At 34.6% G+C, this 21,987-nt stretch overlaps 2 protein-coding genes across 6 annotated transcripts in view; one reads left to right on the forward strand and one right to left on the reverse strand.

Annotated features, from left to right (window-relative positions):
* Positions 1-12,410, reverse strand: part of LOC551043 (phosrestin-2) — a 39,963-nt gene extending 27,553 nt beyond the window's left edge. Inside the window, exons 1-3 of one of the 5 annotated variants that reach the window (XM_623439.5) lie at positions 11,919-12,410; positions 3,198-3,442; positions 2,148-2,281 (exon numbers count right to left, since the gene is read on the reverse strand). In XM_623439.5, coding sequence (XP_623442.2) covers positions 2,148-2,281; positions 3,198-3,287 — 224 coding nt within the window. In that variant the 5' untranslated portion in view covers positions 3,288-3,442; positions 11,919-12,410. Of the gene's footprint in view, positions 1-2,147; positions 2,282-3,197; positions 3,613-11,918 lie in introns of all 5 variants that reach the window. The other 4 variants (XM_006558384.3, XM_006558383.3, XM_006558381.3 and 1 more) reach the window with 4 other exon arrangements.
* LOC100576467 (14 kDa phosphohistidine phosphatase) overlaps positions 1-21,987 on the forward strand; it is a 56,347-nt gene that overhangs the window by 29,142 nt on the left and 5,218 nt on the right. The gene's annotated exons all lie outside the window — the stretch shown is intronic.

Below are 21,987 nucleotides of genomic sequence, written 5' to 3' on the forward strand. Positions count from 1 at the left end.
GTTACAAACGATTATTTATAAACTTTGAAGCGAATTTCAATCGGTCAAATCTTCAATTCCCATAAATTCTTATCTTTCGATATATTTTCTTCCTTTTCAATTTCTCAAAGATTCTTTTTGTCATCAAAGATTTCTTTTTGAAAAAAATCATATATTCTCAAAAATAATCTACACCAAACAACACAGTGGATTAATTAACCCGTTCAATTATCGATCTATCATCGTTCAGATCTTCAAATTCGAATTATTCCGAAATTTACACATCGCTTTACACGCTTTATGTCCCATTTCCAACCCGAGTTAAACGAGTCGCGCCTTTCCATTCAGATCGATCTCGTCAATCGTTTCTTCCACTCTGTGGATACGCTAACGAACCGATCAGTTACCCTCCCCTCCCCTAATTAGACGCAGGAAGGAAGATTCATCTCCTCCTCGATTCGTAAATAACAAAGCTCATCTCGATATTGAAATTTTTCCCGATAAATGCGCGTTTCGTCCTCCACGACGGAATAATAAATTTCATCCTTTTCTTTTATTTTGAAAAATGATCTTCTCCCCTTAGATTTTCATCCCAAGGCGAGATGCAACTTTTCCAAAATTCCAATCTTACGAAATATGGGAGGAGGAGTAGTTCGTTCCGAAAGATCTTTCTTTTCAGAAAAGTTTTATTCTGGAAGAAATATTTCAGAAAATCACGTTCGTTTCGAGTATTATTTTTTTTTTGAAGAATTTTAAGATGAATGAGTTTTGTAGAAAATATATATAAAATAATAAAGGGATAATGGTTTTCTCTTGTAACAACTGATATTAAATAAGAAGTAGAGAAGGATACTTGGAAATGTTGTATTCTCCAATATATGATATTTCGTTCGATTCTAGCTTAGAACAGTTATATCATGATATACATTTTCGAAATGCAAATTCTAACGTCGTAAATTTCCCTCCTACACTGTCCTAAACGACAATTGGATTTTATCGATTCACCACCTTTCGTCTCCTCGCCACGAGGCCGTCGAGGTATCGATCACTTGGCTTTCGCCTCGTTTGGGTCGTCACGATCTTTCGAGTTCCGAAAATCATCCCTTTTAACCTGGGTAACCAACGATTCTCTTCTCGATTTCTCGATTTCTCAACTCTGGGGTGAGGGTGCACGATCCAACAAGATGAATTATCCTCCTTTTCTCTCCCTTTCTTTCCGATTTCTTCGCACGGATATATTATTATATTCCTTGTGAAACGAGGTGAAAGGTCGAGGGGAAATCGTGTGTTGAGGGAGGGATGTGAATTGAATGAACTTCCTCTGGACGAGATTCTTTGATTTCTCGATTCGTAATTAAATACATTGTTTTCTTGAATTATCCTTGTATTAATTAGGGGATAAAAATTGTAAAAGGATCTCTGATTTATTGATTTATCATTTTTCGAATTATTAATCTTGATAATTAATTTGGGAATAAAAATTAGCTTCTACAAATCTATCGAATTCCTCTTGTTTCCTTTGAATTTCTGAATTTCTGAATGAAAATAGCATGGAAATAGCCAATTGTTGGAAATTGGTTGTAATAACATTACGTTATTTTTCTTTTCCAAAATGAATTTTATTCCCTTATCGAACGTTATCTCGTTTATTTCAAAGGTTAAAGGTTTTCGAGCATGATAATTATCTCATCCGGACAATTGGTATCGTTGTAGTTCATTTTCCAACGCAACTAACAAAATTTGTTAGTTAATTACATTTGCGGTTTTCGAAACAAGTCTCCAATTGTCCAACTTCGTCGAAAGGGGATGTCGCTTCCCTTTAATATTCCCATCTTCCCCGCGATTTCTCCACTGATTCGTCCAAGATACACTCACTTCCAACGATATTACGATATTCATAAATTATAAGGTCGAACAAAAGCTTCTACTATTCATCCTACAATTTATTCGAGAAATTACGAAACTTTTCTAAAAATAAACTAAATTTTTCCATGATCCATTCCTCTCTGAAAACATGATTTAGACAAATCACAATCTATAAATAAATTTCTACCATCCTTGTATATATTTTATTCCAAATATAAAATGGAAAAGAAAATTATCAAATATTGCGATTATGTTAAACGCAATTTTGAAAGTAAGAAAAGTGGATGATATCGCGTGCTCACCTGTCCGTTTGCGTCGTGCCACCAGGTTGCAATTGCGGCAACGATTGGGTCTGTTGCAACGATCTCTGGCCACGATTTTCCAACGCGTTCGATTCCTTTTTACCCGTCTCCTCGCCGCGTCTATTCTCCTCCATCTGTGCGACAAAGTGAAAATTATTATTCGTGTATTTATTTAGGCAGAAAGAACACGCTTGATTTTACGAATATTGAAGTTAAACGAATGGTCGAGTGTTGCGCGAAATGATGATCGAGGTTGTTAAAAATTGAGGTGAAGAGAAAAGTTGGACGAATTATTTTTCGAATACCTCGATTTTATTAGCAATTGTGGGTGAAAGTGAAAGTTGATGGATGGAGATACTTGGGAGGTGATCGACAGGAAGAGTAGGTGGTTGAACATTTTCGAAAGCGAGATAGATTTTAATTTAATTTGCGTGAAATTTTAGGTCGAACGAACGAAGATAAAATTATGATTTGAACAAACAATTTTCTTCTTCGTCTAAAAAAAATATATATATTTTTTTATGAAGTAAGAAGCTTTTAATTAACTTAAATTTAGAATTTAAGAAAAGAATTATATGGAGGAAAGAGTATTTGAATTTTGAAATTGTTTTCGCGCGAGAAAAAGAGAATAGAGAGGGGAAAAAATGAAGGAAAGTTCGTGAGGAATGCGAAAGGGGGGATGGTTCAGTTCAGAAGTTTAAAGTTAAGCTAAAGTTAAGAACAATGAAAGTTGCGAGTATCTTATTTAATTATTACGTTGTCTTTTTATTACCAAATATATAGATTCAATATATAGATTCTCTAAATGAAAATTCCAATAAAATTGAAATTTTCAACCCCTTTGTGAATCGCAATTTTAATTAGATTCGTTTCTGCTAACAATTTAATGTAATTAATAATACGTGCATTACAAATAACACTAGAGATGATGAAGAATTGGCTTAAGATTAAGAAGCAGAAAAATCAATAATCTTAATCTCTATTCTTTGTCAAATATTGTTAATTTCTGAAAAGGAAATTGTGTCTGCCATTTTCGAAATATTTCATTACCGTGATAGGATAAAGGGAGACCCGATGCTCGCCAGAATGCGGCGTCAACTCGGTCACTTTAGGCTCCAGGTGTCTTTCGTTCTCGGCCATATCCTTGATCCCTTCCCGGCCGCAGAGGCCTATCGATCAATGGAAAATCACGCGCACAAAATTTGCAAATATCACTGGAACACTTCGTCGAAGAAAAGTTGTCAATCAATCACTCGATTTCTCTTGTTCACAAATTCTCGCGCAATTTCTCTCATCTTGATGTAACAAATTTTGTTTTCTCTGTATGTACAGTAATTGATCTCTTTGAGAGATCAAAGATTTTGGTCGAACGAGAGATTCGTAGACGAGAAATGAAACGAGTCGAATTTTGTTTGAATTTTAAACGATTGAATCTTGGAAAAAAAAAAGAAATGTCGATCGTTTCCTTTTTAAAAAAGAAGAAAAAAAAATTAGTTGTCAATATATACGAAGAGCAAACTAAAAGTAATATTAAAAATTGCTTTATCATTTTTTCTTCCTCCGTTAAATTTCTCAAAAAATACGATCTTGATGATAGAAAAAATAGGGGGAAATGTGATGGGAACTTTCATCAAATATTTTGTTACATTCTTTCAGACAAAATATCTGCAATATTGTAGAATTAGTGAATTTATTTTATCGTATATCGAAATGGAACGAATAATATGTTAGCCGAAGCGAATAATGTCCCGTTATGTATTTATGTGTACGCTATTGTATTATTTTATTCTCTATGTGAAATGGAACGAATTATTTTATTCGAAATTATTGCAAATAATTTTTATTTCTCAAAATTAAATATTTTTGTTTTTAAATTAAATTAAAAGTTGATAAATACCAACAAATTTTTGGTGAAATTGGTGTATTGAAGAAGTTAAAAAAAAATCTTTCATTTCATTAAAAAAAAAAAAGGAAATGGCATACATATTTTTTTATTAGATAGTTGTTAATCAACATAACGTTTAATTGAAACATTTTCTTCTACTTTGCATAATTGAAAAAAGAAGGTCTTTCTTTAAGATTCATAAAACCCTTTTCCATTAATTAATGTAATTAAATTCGAACCAAATCAATGAAATAAAGATTTAAATTCTATTTCAAATAGAAAGACTTGAGATAACTTTTAAATCGATTTAAAATCGTCAATATACCATCAGTAAAATTATTGTCGGTATTTCAATATTTTTCCACATATTCTATTAAACCCCCATCAAAATTAGAAAAACTTTAAACCGGTGTAACTCGGAGGAACGTAATTTCTAGTCAATGGACGAAACACCGTTAGAAGCGCGGATTCTTCCCCTTTAAAACCCTCTTTCGTTCATCTTAATACGACTTCCGGTTCTCGAGATATCATCGCGTAAAGAAGAGATAATTTTTAAGTCACTCGCTTAAATCCTATTAAACTCTATTAAAATCGGATAAACTTTGAATCGCTGTAACTCGGAAAGTAACAACTTCCGGTCAACGCGTCAAGGATCGTTAGAAGCGGGATACCTTCCCCTTTAAAACGGTTTTTGTTCCATCTCGATACGACTTCCGGTTGCCGAGATATCGTCGCGTAAAGGCGAAGGTAATTTTTAATCGTTTACTCTCTCCGTCCTTGTCGCCTAGTCGGATCTCTCGCTCGCACCTCGTCTCGCTGACCTATCCCAAACTGCAGACGAGCGAGAGCCGCGATTCCTAGAAAAGCGCAGTAATGCAATTCTTAGAAGAACGTAGTACGCATTTCCAGGAAAAAATATAGGTCGCGGTCCCATTCATAATCTCCGCACCGTGTTAAACGCTATGGACACTTTGAGCCCTTATATCTCGGCAACCGATCGAGATATCGGGATAAATCAAAAAGGGACTTGAACGGCATGGTTTTCTCTATTCCCTGACTGGGTTTCGATCCCAAAATTTTTAATTTCTCCTCGCGTTTTTTTACACGAAAAGTCAAAGTTTCATTGTTCTCCTTGTTTAGGTCGCGTAATGATAATGAGAAGTATATAATAAGATGTAAATTCATGCTTTTATATTTATATTGTATCTAGTAGATCGTGTTTCTATTTGATAATTTTCCATGGAGGTTTTCTAATTGCGGATAAATAAATTGACAAGCGGGCAAATCGATTGTTAAATAGATTTCTTCTCGAAGCTTTGTAATAACTTGACCCGAAGAAATCCGATATTGTCCAAGTTTTTCTGAGATACCTTTTAAAAGAGTCGCCAATCTTTCTATAAAAATATATATATCCCTCTCTTCAATTATCGAATATCCTTCTCCGTCATAAATTCTTCCACGTGACTCGAAAGCCAAATAATAGCGATACACACTTTTCGAAATATCCTCGGTTTATACGCGAAAATCATGCAACCAGAAAGATTTAATCTGGCAGAACACGTTGGAATCATTTCGATCTGTTTAATGTAATCCGAGATCGATGTAGCTTCTCTTTCGTGAAAGTTAGAATTCGTCCCAGGACGGTTATTCGATCGACTCAGTCTTCTGTCAGAATCAATGTCTATCACACGCCTCGTCTGCAATATTCACTTGCTCGTAGACATCGATCTTTAGAATCGATTTTAGAGATAATGAAAAATTAAATAACACACACAGAGGATAATAAATCGATAAATATGAATAATTTTCTTACAAAAAAAGAAAATAGTTATAAGACTTCTCAATGAAAAATTATTACATTCATCGAGAGATATTTCAAATTGAATTTTGTAAAATGTATATTTTATACGAGATGCGTATTTTTATTTTCATTTTCCTTTCCGCGTTATGTAATCGTATTCACGCATGATAAGCTTTGCAAGATAATTAAAAAAAGAAGAAAAATCTCTCTCTAAATTAACGCGTAACACGCTTTAAATTATATGAAAATAATTAAATAAATATCGTATTGTAATCCTATTACAAGATATTTTTCAATTAATATTGAGAACAAAATTAAATTAATTTGATAATTGGATATATATTTGATAATAATTAATCCGGAATTTCAATTATCCGCGCAAAATGGCCAGATTCGACCAAGTTTCTGACAGCTTTTATCCGACACTCTTTTAAACTCCTTCCCCTTCCCTCTCGAGGAAAGCGCTTCGCTCATCGAGAAACTCTTCAGGGTTATATTCTCGTTTACGTCATCGTTATCCATTATTCGCCATGATCAAAGGCATCCGGTTTTCTTCCTTATCTTCGTCTCATTTAACTCCTAATAAATTCTCGAATACCTATTCGAAACAGATATAATTGCGTGTCCTCGATCGCGATTAATAACCAATGAACTACGCGAATTGTAATTTTGAAAATTAATCAAGAAATTGTCATATTGCGAATGGAGACACGTGGAATAATTTCTTCTCAGATAAAATTAATATAATACGATATAAGCTAGTTTATTTAATTAAAGAATCGAGATTAAAAAAGAAAAACCTTTCGTTTAATTCACGTCTCTTGTCGATTTCCAATTGAAGTAAAAGTAGCTCGTTTAAACGGTTTGATTATTATTTATCGAGAAATAATAATAATAAAAAGAACATGGAAGAAAATTCATTGTCGAAGCTTTAGAAATTCCGTGACGCGATTCCTTAAGGGACTGAAAAAAAAAGAGCAACGTGTTTTTACGGTTATGATACGAAAAAAGAAGAAGAAGAAGGGAGGAGGAGGTGGAATCTTGCAAGAAAAAAAAAACAAACCCTTCCCAACTTTGGAACACCATCGGACGTGACTAACATTCCTTCGCAAAAAAAGATGACTAACGAGACGATGGATGGAGACGAGGGAGGAAGGAAAGGGGAAAAATTCCTTGGATTATATTCTTTTGCGACTCGTTTACTTCAACGAAAAGTTGCGGGATAAACTCGAAATCCGCGATCGAAATCCCTTTTCAGGAATCGGTTTAACGAACTGGAAATTTCGGACTTTGTTCGACGCGTTCGATTCGATAGATTCGCACGTTTCTTTCTCTCTTAGAAGGGAGCTAATGAGATGAGAGGTACAATGAATTCACACGTGAAATAAATAACACGAATTGCCTGATAAAGTCGTTCTTGCTCCACCAGTTCTGTTATTTAAATATTTAGAATCTTTCTCCCCCTGATAAAGCGAACGAACTAAGATATCGTTCTCAATCGTTGTACGTTTTAACGATTGCTTTGCGTGTTGTGCGAGATAAAAAAGAGAAAAAGAAGGAAAAACTGTTTCGTTTATTTTCATCGCACGATTTTTCGCTGGGAGATGAGAAGGCAGAGAGAGAGAATTAAAACAAACAATTAAAATCGGTGAAACCACGAGCTTTTCCCGGATTTCCAGCAAACCGAGAGAATTCGAATTGTCCCAATTTTTCTCTTCGACAAATTCGAAACATCGTTTGCTGTATTGTCGTTGATTTCTTGTTCCTCCATTTTTTTTTCCAATTTTAATATTTTCAGTGATAGACAAAAAGAAAAAAAAAAAGTCGAACAAACGCGTTATCATCTTCCCTTCCCAAATCTTATTTCCCTCCCCCGTGCATTTATTCACCGAAAGAATCCGTCTGACGTCGATGCTCGCTCCCCCTTTATGCGTGCCGCGTTATTAAAGATTCATCCTGGAAAAATTCAAAGGTGGAGGAATATCGAATTGCGAAATATAAATATTTCCTTTCTATGTTGCCGCTCGGAGAGCGGAGCCAACTTTTTCCAATAAGGTTTGCGCTCAGGTAAAAGTAAAGGAATGGCCGGGCGGGAAATATAACGCGAGATATACGTGTATTTGTATTAATCTAAGATTTTTCTTCTTCTTCTTCTTCCTCTTCTTTCTCACGTCGTTCTCTTTGACACAGCGATCCGTAAAGTGTGACTTGTGTGAATTTCGAAGGATAAATTGTTCGAGTTGTTGTAGTAATTTTTTTTTATTTTTCTAATTTTAAAATTAAGTAAAAGATTAAAGTATATATATTCAAAAAAAAAAAAAAAAAAAAAGACCAAGCAGCTGTTGTTTCTTCCATTCGAAAAAACGAGGGGAGGATCGTTGCGTAAGATTCTAGTTCCACCGGATCGATCCTAAACTATTATCATACCACACTTTGCGTAAGATCGTGTAACACCGTAATCGGATACAAAGCCTTCCTCGATTGTCAGGTAAACGTGGCTCTCATGTCTGTTAATTATCCCCCCGATGACTCTCGGGAAACCCGACGGGATCGAGGGAGTAATTAACGTATTACAATCATTGGAACGGATTTTTGGACGTGTATCCTGTGTATATCGTTACGTAAAAATATTGGAGAATTCTTTTCATCGATTGTCGATCGATTGAAAAGTTTCGTTTTTCGTTTCAACTTGTAATAAAATTATCGTTATATCAGTTCCTGTCTGTCTTATGTCTGCGAGGTGTTTATGGAAGAACAGTTAGTTCTTTTCATTGGGATTATTCTCATTCTCCTTGATAAATTTATCTTTCAATAGAAATTTAATAGGCAAGGATTAATTTTTGATCGTCTCTCGTTAAATTTTTTGAATGGATTAATTATAATGATCGCATTTAATTTTTGTTTAAATTATATGAATTTTATATTTGTTGCTTCGTTGGTAAAAATTGTAACAATCAAACGAATTTCTTTTAATTAAACAAGTTTGTTTAATCAAATACAACTTCAAGTATTATATAAGAAGAATTTTTTTTAAACTTCTTTGTCGTCGATTTTTCATTCTCTAAGTCGGATAGATGGAATTTAAGAATTTTTTGGAATATCCAAAAGCCATGGTTTTCATTCACGAGTACAAGTTCCATTTGAGCGACTTGAATATCCTCTTCGATCACTGATTTCCCGCCATTTTGTCAAATTCTCGAAGCCATTACGAGGACGATCGACATTCTTCGAGCGGAAACTTGTGGAATTTGGTTTACGAGGCTTAGTTTAACGAATTTCTCTCTCTCGAAACGGGACGATGTTTCCAATGGTTGGATCTAGCGTTTGAAATTTTAACAAAGGTTTTTCAATTTCGCAATTGCACTCCACTTGTGGGATAAAAAGCGACGTTTCTCTCCACTTTCAATTTCGTCGTTCGATCCGCGAAGTGGACGATTAATAATTTATTCCATGTTCACGTTTCCGCCATATTGGGGAAATAACATTCTGTCCGATGATTAACGGCCCGCACGATAAACTACTCCCTGTGAAATGTTACGAGATGATAAATAGTTGAAATTCTACCGCTACTTGTGTTATTTGCAATTCATAGGAGACTAGATTTTGCTTCCAATGCGCGCTTCTCTCGAGTTCTCGTGGAATGGAATCGCTAGGGGTTGATTACAAGCGTAAATAAAATTGAAAAGGTTTGTTTATCGGCGACAGGACAATGCTGAATTCTATCCCATTTTCGAGAACTATTATTCCCAACTTCGAAAATTATTCATCAATGATTCTTATTATTAAACTTCTTATTATTTATAAAGGTAAATTTCATTTTTCTTTCTTCTGTAACAAAAATAATAATAAAAATGAAATATAACACGTTTCATGAATCCTTTCAAAAGAATTTTTCAAATGAACCATCTTGAAAATCACTTGTAATATTCTATAATATATATATAATAAATTCTATAATATATTCTATAATAAATAATTCGCGGATCAAACTTCTTATTATTTTTAAGGAATCAAGTTTTTTAATGAATAAAAATAAATTTCATTTTTCTTTTTTCTGTAACAAAAAAAATAATAAAAACGAAATATTGTATAACATCTTTCATGAATCCTTTCAAAAAAGAATTTTTCAAACGAATCTCGAAAATCACTGATAAATATTTTATAATAATTCGCTCAAGAATTTCCCATGGAACTTTTTTTCATTAAAAAACTTGATTCCTTAAAAAAAAAAAATCCACGATCTGTATCGAACGCGTTAATCCGCACGAGATCCCGACGATTCTGTACGGGTATTCACCGTGTGTACAGGTGAATTCAAGGGGATTCTCGCCAGGATTACGGCTGAGCATAATTAATCGCGAATTAATTCAGAGACGCGCGTCACGGGAGTGACAGCGTCTCGAAAAGCCCGGGCCATCATCTTCCCTTATAAACCTGACTCGATGAATTATTCCTCCATATTCGACGGAGGTGAAACGGAGGCAGCTCGTTAAATTATTCCAAACGTTATTTCATTCCCACCCATCGAATATTCGCGATTAATAAAAGTTCCTCTAATACTTGCACGCAATTAATTAGAATCAACGCGAAGGAGGAGGAATTTTTCTTTTCGACGAGAAATCGAATCTTCTTCTCCAATTCTTTCCAATTTTTCATCCCTGGAAATTTTTAACATTTTCTCGAGTTCTCTCTCTCTTTCTCTCTCGTTATCATCGCACGAAATTATTTATTTTCGTGAGAAGGAAATATATCCACGAGTGATCGATTCATTATCAACGAGTAAGTAAATTTCTCGGGTTATTCCTATTTTTATCCATTTTTCACGAGAGTGTGTTTTCACGGATCGAGAAAGATTCTCGCCATACCACGTCACAGGGGCGAAAATAGTTGTTGGATATTTCAGCCATTTCGTGGACACGCGTGTTGTTTTTCATTATTCATTTATTTTTCATCCATTGACACCTGTGTCAATAATAATTCCAATTGGTGTAAAAAAAACTGGTGTGAACCTGTGGCGCTACATTTTTTTCGAAGGGGATGATACGTTTCAACGAAAGATTTAAATTTCGTCGAACGCATAAGAATAATGGAATTAATTAATAGGAAGTACAATTTAATCGAGATTGGCATATTTGCGTCGATAATCGTTTCTTTCGAATTAATAATTCTCCTCATTTTTTTTTTGATTATTATCATACGTTTTATTGGTTCGTATGTCGAAAGAAAGATTGATCGCGTTCTCAAATCAACCGGAAACTAATTCTATCAATATTTACGAAGCGATATTTAATATAGATAGTTAGATACGTCGCATATGGGTCTTATCAAGGGGACTTTAGACGGACAAGTTCTTTTTAATTAAAAAAAGGGAGGGGAAAAAAGGAAAGATATGTAATGTAAAAGTTTGTTATCGAAGTGAATTTCTTTCTCCAAAAGTAAAAAAGCCAATTACGAAGCAGCAGTGTTTATACGCGAATCGTTTTTATTTATTTCACCCGTTGAGCTTTTGATAAAGCGCCCACATGATACGGGACATTAATTTGTTCTATCGAAAGTATTTCTGAAAATTTCAGACATTCTTTGTAATCGTTGCAGAATATACCCACATTTACAAAAAGATTGCGTATTGTTTCATTTTAAATATATATATATATAATAATTTCAAAGTCGTAAAATATAGTACAACAGAGATGAAATATTATAATAAGATGTATAATGGAAAATCCGTATCATGAGATTATTCGATAATATCCGGTTAAATAAATGCCAAGATTTAAATATTTCACTTTCACGTTATAATAAATCGATTATTATCGTTTCGTTATGATAAAGTTATTCCCATATTGAAATAATTCGTACGAATAATTAATGAATTATTATTATATAGAATGTACAGTGGCTCGAACTCGATTCGATGAATAATCAAAACGGGAGAAATTATCTCGTATTTTTAACAGAGATTATTCTCACGAGTCGAAATCTCTGTATTTCTTTATTATTTCTTATCACGGAAATCGGAATGGAAACGATCGATATCATTCTTTCCAAAGGGAAGGACGACCATAGATCGACTCGTTTTACTTACGAGTCTCCTGATCACTGACTCTCTCCACTGTAAACAAACCACTTTATCGCGATCTTCGTTTCACCGATTCTCTCGATCCACTCCCTCGATCCTCGAGAGGAACTCGAGATATCGTCCCGAAAAACAAACGAATCCCCACGAAACTAAACTTTTTCTTTTCTTTATAAATTCATCGTATCCCGCGCAAATCGTGACATTTCACCCTCTCGATTAACTCTGCAAACTTTCTTCCTTTTCGAAAGATCGATTTTCGAAAAAATTTATCCTTCCACTTTTGAAACTTTGAAACGTCGAAGACGCGAAATACACATTTCAAAATCTCGGGATATATATACGCTTTCAATCGTTTGATCGATTCGATTTCTAAACTAAAAGACAAAGTTTCGAAATACTTCGCCTTTGTTACAACGAAGCGCGGTTTATTCGAGTGGTACAGCTCGGCGCTGTGCCCGACATCCGTCGTTCAACACGGCTCGCCGAGTACTGAGCCACCCGACGCAGGCGTTGACGCGTCAACCGAGGCCTTCTCTCTGCCCTTCTCTCTCTCCAATGTTTGCCTCGAAAACTACCTGTTTGCGCGAATTTCACGCGAATTTTCACTGTTTTCTGAAATCTCTTATTATTGATTCCGCGCCGCGCGTTATTCTTCCCCCGTCGAGGGGGAGGAAGGAGAAGTATCGCTTTTATTCGATTCTTTTCGATTGTTGAAATGCATTGGGAACGAGGGTAAGTAAATATTGAGATTGGGAATTTTTTGATGCTCTTTTCATTACACCTTCAACCCTTATTTACCTAATTCGAATTTAAACGTGGTCGTTTTCGATTAATATTTCCTCTCTTTTTTTCATCAAGTTGTGCATATCGTTTATCTTCGTACATCGAGTTGATTTTTCTAGTCAACGAGATATACGGAGTTCTAGTAAATTCCTGGTAAACTATCTTCTGGTGACAAGTTTAGTATCGAGTCACCAGCAACCGCAACATGTTTGAGACAACGTGTTGGTCACCACATTTTGAATAGTTGAAACATGCTCGTACGGATTTAGGGATTAAAATAATTTTATAATTGTTTTTTTTCGTGATGTATATTATATATTTTATTTTCATTGGTAAGCGCGAATATTCATTAGAAATTAATGTTGTTTCGAGTACGAATAAATTTTCTCTTTTAAAGAACGATATTCTTAATCACATAACGAATACATAGAATATCAAAGATCTTTCAATTTCTTTCTACTTCTTGAGTTTCTTTTTCCTTCTGGATATCCTTATTCTATTTATTTATTTAGGAAATAGAGTCTTTAATGGAATAAAAATGTAGAAATAAATGTATCGAAATTAAAAAAGGAAACGAAAAATTAATAGTTATTGATCAAGATATAATAGCTGTAATATACGAAGGAATATTTTAAGGATAAACTTGATTGAATGACACGAATCATTGAAATATGGAGAAATTTCTCGCCTCCCCTCGATAAACTTTAAATTTTAAATTAAATTAAATTTTAATTCCCCCCCTCGCACGGATTCAGGCTAATCAATTTTCTGACGACGCAAATTAACATAATTAATCCGGCTACTATTCCTTAATTTGATCGCTCATAAAAGATCCTTGACACGAAAACATCCTCCACGTGTTCGAACCTCCTTCAATTCTCTTCTTCGCCAAGACTTTGCGAAAGGAAAATATTATTTTTATTTTTTTTTTAATTCATTCATTCATCGAACAAATATCAATAATCTTAAGAATCTTGAGAGAATCTCTAGGATCTAATCATTGTCGTTTAATTGGAATAATTTAACGCCTGGTAGTGGTAATTTTATTTCATTTCATTAGCTGTTCTCTAGCTGTCGATCGATCAAAAATTCCACGCGAAACAAGCAAACTTTCAAACACGTTCGATAATTCAACGTGCATATACATTCTTCTGCAAACGCTTCCACTTCCCTTACTTTCGTTCTACGTGTCCCTTCGAACTATAACTCCTCGAAACTCCTCAATTTTCGCGTATTTCAACGTGTTGAATTCGATTCTCGTCTCCTTTGGAGAGGATGCTCCTTGGATTTCGTGATTTCAACCTTGACGAGGCGACCGAATTCGTGGTCCCTCGCGTGGCAAACATTTCAGAATATATATATATATATATCACGAAAATATGTTTTAAAAGATCCCCTTTATTTTTCGACGAAACGTTAAAGCGTTAACGATTATTTCCAAGTTGGTTTCAAAGTTTTATTTTGCATTTTTCCGATAAAATTTAAAATCAGGAAATAAAAAAATTTCCAAAAAAATCGAGAAATATTGGGGAAGAGGGGAGTCTCCATCCCTTGATTTCTTTCTCGGTTTTCACGTTCTTCGCGCGATATTTTTATTAGAATTAGAATTTTCCAGTTAAGTGAATTTCTCTGTAAAGTGTTGGGAACACTTTGTGCGACGATCACCAAGCCACACACAGCAGCAGTTCTTGAGCTCGTTTCTCCAGGACTTTCACGGGCGCCCCTCTCCCCCTTTCCACCCTTCGTTATACCCTTGCTAACCGCAATGGATAATTATCGATTCTCCAGGATGGCCGCTCCTATTTAGAACATGCTTTTTCATCTTAATGGCACATCTAATCGTAGATTACGATCGCCTCGAGAAAATTACGGTGGCTTACGGTGCAAGTAGTAGTCGATTTTTCGTAGTTTTAGATTTTTTAATCGATCGGCCTTGGAAGGATAAAAATTGACACGAAGATGAGCTGGCACAAAAAAAATAGTATTTAAATAATAATAATTTCTCTGATAAACTCTGGTAGATAAAAATAGGCTTGTAGGTTGTACCAAAGGCGAGATAAAGAGATGCTATATCGTCGAGTATGATATCGATCGAACTATGATATTCAGGGCTGCAGGATTTGTTGCTCGATCATTTTCGATTTCACGGTGAAGCAAATTTTCGAGAGTGAGAGAGAGATAGAGAGAGAGGATTTCGAGAGGGTGGAAAGCTCGATCAACTTGTGCGATATGCATAATTCATTAAGGAGGAGGAGGGGAGAGGGGATAAATGAGATCAAAGGTCGTTGTATAATCAACGTTGAATGTTAATCCAGGAATGCAAAATGTGCGTGTTTCGTGAATTAAGCGCGATTGGAACGTGGACAAATTACGCGAAACAAATGGTCGATCAGTTTCTGAACGCTGAGAGAGAGAGTTGGGAATACTCGAAATTTCGATACCTCGGTCGAGATGTCGAAAAAGTTTCGAATGTCGAAATATTTTGCTATTTCTGGGATTCGAAACTACTCTGTCGAGGGAAAAAAAGAGAGAGAGAGGAAAAAAGTAATTTGCGTGAATGAACTTTACTGGGACTTTTTTTTTCCTTTTTTTTTTAAATTTTAGATTCATTTCAATCAGTATGATTTTATTTAATTCTTCACAATTGAATCTTTCTATAGAAAGTAGGTGTATTCAAAATTGTTAAATGTATTGAGAATGTTACACAGTTGCATATAAATATAATAAATTTTTTGCAAAATGACAAAATAAATAAGAAAAAAATATTCTAGAATTTGTTAAAAAATTGCAAGCTTTTTTTAATTTTTCTGGACGGAGAATATCGAATATTTCTTCCAAGAAATTTCGATTCTCTCCGATAATATTGGAATCAGATCAATTGCAAATCAATTCGAAACGTGTGTCGAGGCTTGCACTGTTCCTACTGATAAGCGCACGAGATTTGATTGACACGTTGCTCGCCGCAACACCATCCGAACTCCCTAATTGACAAGATGTTGGAATGGAAGTAGGTATCCATGTTCCTTTCGATCGATTCGTTAATGTCGAATTCATAACATTGGAACAAACATCTTGGAGAAATTGAAGAGAATAATTCGTCGAGTAAAGGATTAAATTTGAGAACAAACGGCCAATTAAACGAGAAAAGTTAATTCATCAAGTTCCATTTTGTGTAAAAATCTATGGAATTTCAAATTTTTTATCAAACTTAATTCTTGATAACCACGGTTATCTTCTAATTCTTAGAAATAAGAGTAATAGATTATGTAAAATGAAATCTATTTTTCTATCATAATTTCAAAGATACTGCATGCATTAGTTGTATAAACTATGGATTGCATGTTTACATGTAATTATCCTAACAATAATCGTAAAAATGTGAAAAAAATAAGCAGGGTGGAACCGAATGAATTTGCTCGAACACCGATTTCCTTTACTCGAGTTTCGAGATGGAATTCTTCTGATTATTGGATATTTCATTATCGAGTACTCTTGTCTCTCTCTCTCTAATAGATCGTAAACCTCGACGTATCGACTCTTGTTTGAATGGCTCGTGGTTTCCTCGATTGTCAAACTTTCCTTTACACGTGTTGGCCACGAGGATCGATTTAACTCTGGAACTCGTTCCGGAATGAGGGACGTTCAGAAGGATACAATGCGAAACGATAGGAACGAGCGATCAATGAATAACGTTACTTCAACGCGGTTGTGGTTTTAAATAAGTCGCGCTTAGAACACGTGCGTGTATTTCCTTTTTCCTTAAACGATTGCTATCTTGAACGCTTTATACCATGTATATATTTTAATTTATCATTAAAAGTATCCTCAATTCAAGGAACTCGATTTCCCTCCAACAAATTAAATGAAAAGATATATATATATATAATAGAATATATAATCCCTTTTATCATTGGTGTAGACAGATTACGTGACACAATGCGACGCTTGTGATTTGACGAAAGCCTGGTCACGTGACGTTCACTTGATTGTCATAGTAGCGATAATATGACGACGTATATATTATATCGTGTGGAAATTCAACTTTCAACAGAGGGAACAGCGCGTATCGTCGATAAATTTTTATAGTAATTTGGACAGCAATTTAGCTCTCTACCCACGCATCCCCCAAGTTCACAGAGAGTAATCAATCTAACCTCGAAATCGACCTAGAAACAATCGTCTACCAAGTTTCGAAACAAGTAAAGTAACCTAATTTAACCTAACCTAACTTAACGAATTAATCTATCGTAGAAATAATAATAATAATATAATCGAATCGGCGTCGATTTCGACGCCGAAAAGTCGCTGGTAAAATTTGTGCGTATTTTTAGAGAAATTTTCATCGAATAGAGATCGGAAAATATGGTATATATATCAGGGAATGAGGTTATGATACCGGGAGATAAACGGAGATTATGGATGGAAAATGTTGTTTAAACAGTATGGATTAAAGTTTGAAAGCGTAGTTATGACTCTGTTCGAAGAATTTCAGCTTGTTATCAAATTTATCAACACCCGAGGGACTCTTGGTATTATGGTATAAAGTTGAATCGGGAATGGATGAGGGTGGATATTGTTTCCCTTGGATGATTAAAACAGCTTCCGGTGGCCAAGTTCGTTTAATTTTTACCGTCTCTTCTGTTTCAGTTTTAGATATATAATGCTTTTATGAAAGATGGACCAAGTTTTTTTATTTTATAGCTATATATATACACATGAAAGTTTTTGATAAACTTTTATGAATATATAAAAGATTTTTACGAATATAATGCTTTTACGTTGTACAAATTATTTTAAATGTTACTCGAATGGATAAAGTTTGAAAAGTATACACGGGAGTTGTGTGAATATTTATTTAAAAATATTGTAAAAATCCTCCTCGGAAATATTTTAATTGTGTATAATAATAGACTCATCGCAACAATAATCTTCTTTCCAGAATCCGCGATAAGTATTCATATATTTTGTTAAATTATCCTCGAACACGTTCTAAGAGAAATCTTCTTTGCATTTTGATATTTTCGCATAATAAATCGTAACAGGGGATCCATGATGAAAGTGTATAAAACTTTTATTTAGTTTAATTTAACTCCAAAATAATGGAAAGGATGTATATATACATAACTTACAAGGATATTCGATCGAAAGTAAGGGTAATTCTGCCAACTCCGGGTCATTTTTTTTTTCATCCCCCTTCGATCTTTCAGCAAGGGTGAGGGGGAGGAGGATCAGGCGAGTGTTCGATCGCGTCGTAAAATATTGCCAGCCGAAATTTCGCCGATCATTACGAGAACCTTTCCCAATCAGCGCAGAAACAAAAGTCCATAGATCGTTTGCTTCGAAACTTCGGTTATCGCGTTTCTCTTCCGGTTCTCTGATCCTTTGTATCTCCATGTAATATTTTTCCCTTGAATATTTATGGCTGTACGAAGTTTGGAAGGATTGATTGATCGTACAACGATGTTGTCATGATTTCAATTATCCAAGATTGGCCGAGATTGATACATTAAAGATTAAAGTGGAAGTTAATCTTACTTTGTCCATTCCAGTATCATTTATATTTCAATTTAATTAATTAATATAACATTTCTTTGCAACGGAATTACAAAATTTTTCGTCAATCTCGCATTTCGTCGTCTTAATTAAATATCAAACACTTTTAAATTTAAATTTCGTGATAAATCTTTTGTTTCCCTTTTGCTTGACGTTAGAGAAAAATCGACTTGGGCTATAAACTATGATACGCGCAGTTATGACGTATCCGTTATTTACGTATCCGCAAGGAAAATCTCTCCTCCCCCAAGATGTAAAAACAACGCCAAGATTTCAAAGATCGTGAACGGATTTCTTGAATTCCGCAAAATTTATTTGCCTGTATTTATTTTACGTCGTCGTTTTGTTGCGAGGAACAAACGAAATAACTTTGGTTCTCCGTCGCATCGAAACTTTCATCCGGGACGTTGAAAACGTTGTCGCAAGTTCAAGTAATCAACTGAACCGAGAGATTTGATTTTGCAAAGATTTTACAGGGGTAACAATTTTGAAATGAAATTTAACAAAGTATTCGGTTATTCGTGAAACAATACGATTGGAAAATTACGTTGTAAAAAATGAAATGTTTCACGGGAAATTTGTGCATGCTGTTTCATGCAGAATTGATCTTCCTTGAAAAATATATAATATTTTTCAAGAAGCTAAATATATTTTTCTTACTCGTGTTACGAATAATTAAACAGTTAATTTGCAAGCACGACGAACAATTTTATCAGCTTACAACTCGAAGCTTTGTCACATATTTGAATTGAGGGCAAATTTTGGATCAGATGGAACGAGATTAAAAACTTTAGTTAAGCTGTTTTCGAGAGAATAAGCTTAAAGACTGTGGCTTTAACAATGCGAGACAAACCGTATTAAAACTCTAAGCGTTGAGACAAATCTTCAATTTCCAAGAACCCATTGTATACATAAAATTGGAATATTTTCAAAAGTTTTTGAAACGCGAGAGTTTTATTAATCGAAAGAGGAAGAATGAAATTGCAAAGGGATAAAAAGTATTAATTATAATTGTTAAAATGGTGGCACATGGAAGAATGGAAAATGGACGATTAATTATTGGAAGAAACTTATTTATCGCCTCACGTTTTCCAATTTTCTGCAAGTACGAGTTGTTGTTGGATCCCCATATCCATAAAACCCGATCCTCGAAACTCGTCGAATATACCTTGAACTATTTTCCATCGTCGCAAGGCTTCTTTCACAATTTGCAAAGACCAAACTAATTCCACTAAAAATGAATAAATTGGATCCGTTCCAGAATTTTCACTGATTTAATTAGCAATCGGTATTCCTCGTCAATGATTTCTCAACGAATCTCTTAATTTTAATGATTTTCAACTGCTTCGAATCCTCCTCGAATAAATTTCACTGTTGTTTTTAATTAATTAACTTCGCAACTGATATTTCGTCAAATTAATCAACTCCATGAATTCTAAGTTTCTTTTCGAAATTTTTAATCGAAATTTCTCCTCCAAAAAGATTGATTTTTTAATTGGAGACGAAATTTTAAGAGTTAAAATTGAATTTCCAAGGTCGATTCTTCCCCAATGCGGGATAATGAACTTGAGGGGGAGCAACGATTATGCCGCCCTAATTAACTTTCCTCCATCTTTTTCTCTCACCCACCCACGACTCCTCGATAATAGACCTTTCTAACTGGTCGAATCGCAGCGTGCCGCGATCGCGTTCCCTTGTTCCTCGACGAAATGAATCAGATTTCCAGCAGATCTCGAATCCCTCGAAGTCCTATGAAATACAAAGAGAAACAGAGGAAACGTGTTTCGCGGAAATTTTATTATTGTTAAATTTTACTCGAATTTTCTGTCATCCATTTTGCTGGGAAATGTTACTAATTATTTTTACACGAGGACGAATTGAATTGAAGTGAAAGAGAGAACTTCTAATTCCATATTATTAACACCATTTTGTTTCGTCTAACTTGTACAACACTTTGGAAACTTCTTGAATATTTTAAGCAGAGCTACTTGCTTCTTCTTCTTCTTCTTTTTTTTTTTCCGTATATTCCCTCTGACAAAAGGGATCAGAACAAATTTTAGCGGAAGCCAATTTCGTCGAAGGCAGCAGATCTCTTTCAGACCTAGGAACCGGAAGCTACTCGGCCCTCCATCTTTACCGTGTTTTTCACTTAGCGATTTACCCACCCGTGCTTTTACTACCCACCGAGAGAGAGAGAGAGACAGGGATGTCTTTTCCTCATCGATTTCTCCTCGCCCCACACTCCCACGCTTCCGTATATTGCGACTGGTATTGTACCAACGCGCGATCATGTCGATATCCCGGTGTCCCATAAATGTAACCTATAAATGCAAACAACACCGCCAACATTTCCTATTGTAATATATTTAAAGATTGAAGGTATTTCGATTATTTTTATTTATTCTCGATCATTGGAAGAAACACGTTCGAAAAGATTGGTTGAGGATCAAGATTCTTCGAGGTCTAAAAAGAGAAGAAGATGTTGGTTCGAATTAATATATTCTCGTTGACGTTATTGAAAAGCATTATTAAAGGATTACCTTTGAGAAATCCTCCTTTTTTTAATATTGGCGATATTAGTTTCGGAGAAATGATTCGAAGGAAGGCAATAAGGAGGGAGGAGGGGGGGAAACCTTACCTCCTTCCATCCATTATTTTTCATTTTTATCTCTTCATTATTCAGCGTCTCGATCCATCCAGTATCGAGACTTTCAAAGGAATTAATGGAGGGGTGGCGTTGCCCTCCTCGATGGGGGTCGAAGATAAACGCTCTCCCGTCAAAGTTTTACGAGGTCGAGAAACGGGACGCAGCCTCGTTTGTCACCCGTGTTCCTCCACCCTTTCTCTCTTTTTTTTTTTTTCGAAAAAAATCGGCGACGAAGAAGATACTATTCGATGCCGTTTTTCCTTTTTTTTTTTTTTTTCTTTGATTCAAATATCACATATCGCTTTCGATTTGCAATCGAACGACGATTTTTCACGCTGTGGCGTGTCCTCGATCACCGAACAAATGAAATCGGGTTTAATATGCACTGGTATTTTGTCATCCAAGTCGAATGGCAGCCATTTTTTTTTTTTTTGGAGAAGGGATGATCAATGGTCCAATTTGGAATATTTGGGGTATACTATTTAGTTTCAATCGTTATTTTTATTATATCTATTCTTCTTTCTCTCTATTTTTATGAAATTATTTTTTCATTATTGATCATCAAAGTGTCTTATTACGATAAAATAAAGTGTAAAGTTTGAGAAATTGTTTTTCCACGAAAAGTATCGCGTATCGATATCGCTTTTTGCATTATATTCGTTTCCTTTCCTCCGATTATATGATCGATAACGAAATATTTTTGCCAAGCAACGTGGTTCGAAGTTGTGAAAAGATGGGGTGGAATAAATGTATTAACTTTTTATCATTTGGATAGCCACCAGGTGAACCTGGTTTTAAATTTGTTTGAAAAATTCTTTTTTTTCAATCTCTCAGAATGGAAGAGTTATAGTCGAGGAGAATATTTTATATGTAAAAGTATTATATTGGAGGAAAAAAAAAAAAAAAAAAGAATTTACATTGCTAAATAATACATGCGACATAAATTCTTTCTTCTTATATCCTTTTATGCGGAGTATTCTCTAACAATACAGGCCATAATTCTTTAACTACGCGGAATAGAAGAAGAAGAAATCTTTCAAACGAATATTATTAAATAATTCATTTGATAAACTTTTCGGTACAATTATTTCT

This window comes from Apis mellifera, linkage group LG3 (genome assembly GCF_003254395.2).
Source record: "Apis mellifera strain DH4 linkage group LG3, Amel_HAv3.1, whole genome shotgun sequence".
In the NCBI taxonomy this organism is placed as follows: domain Eukaryota; kingdom Metazoa; phylum Arthropoda; class Insecta; order Hymenoptera; family Apidae; genus Apis; species Apis mellifera.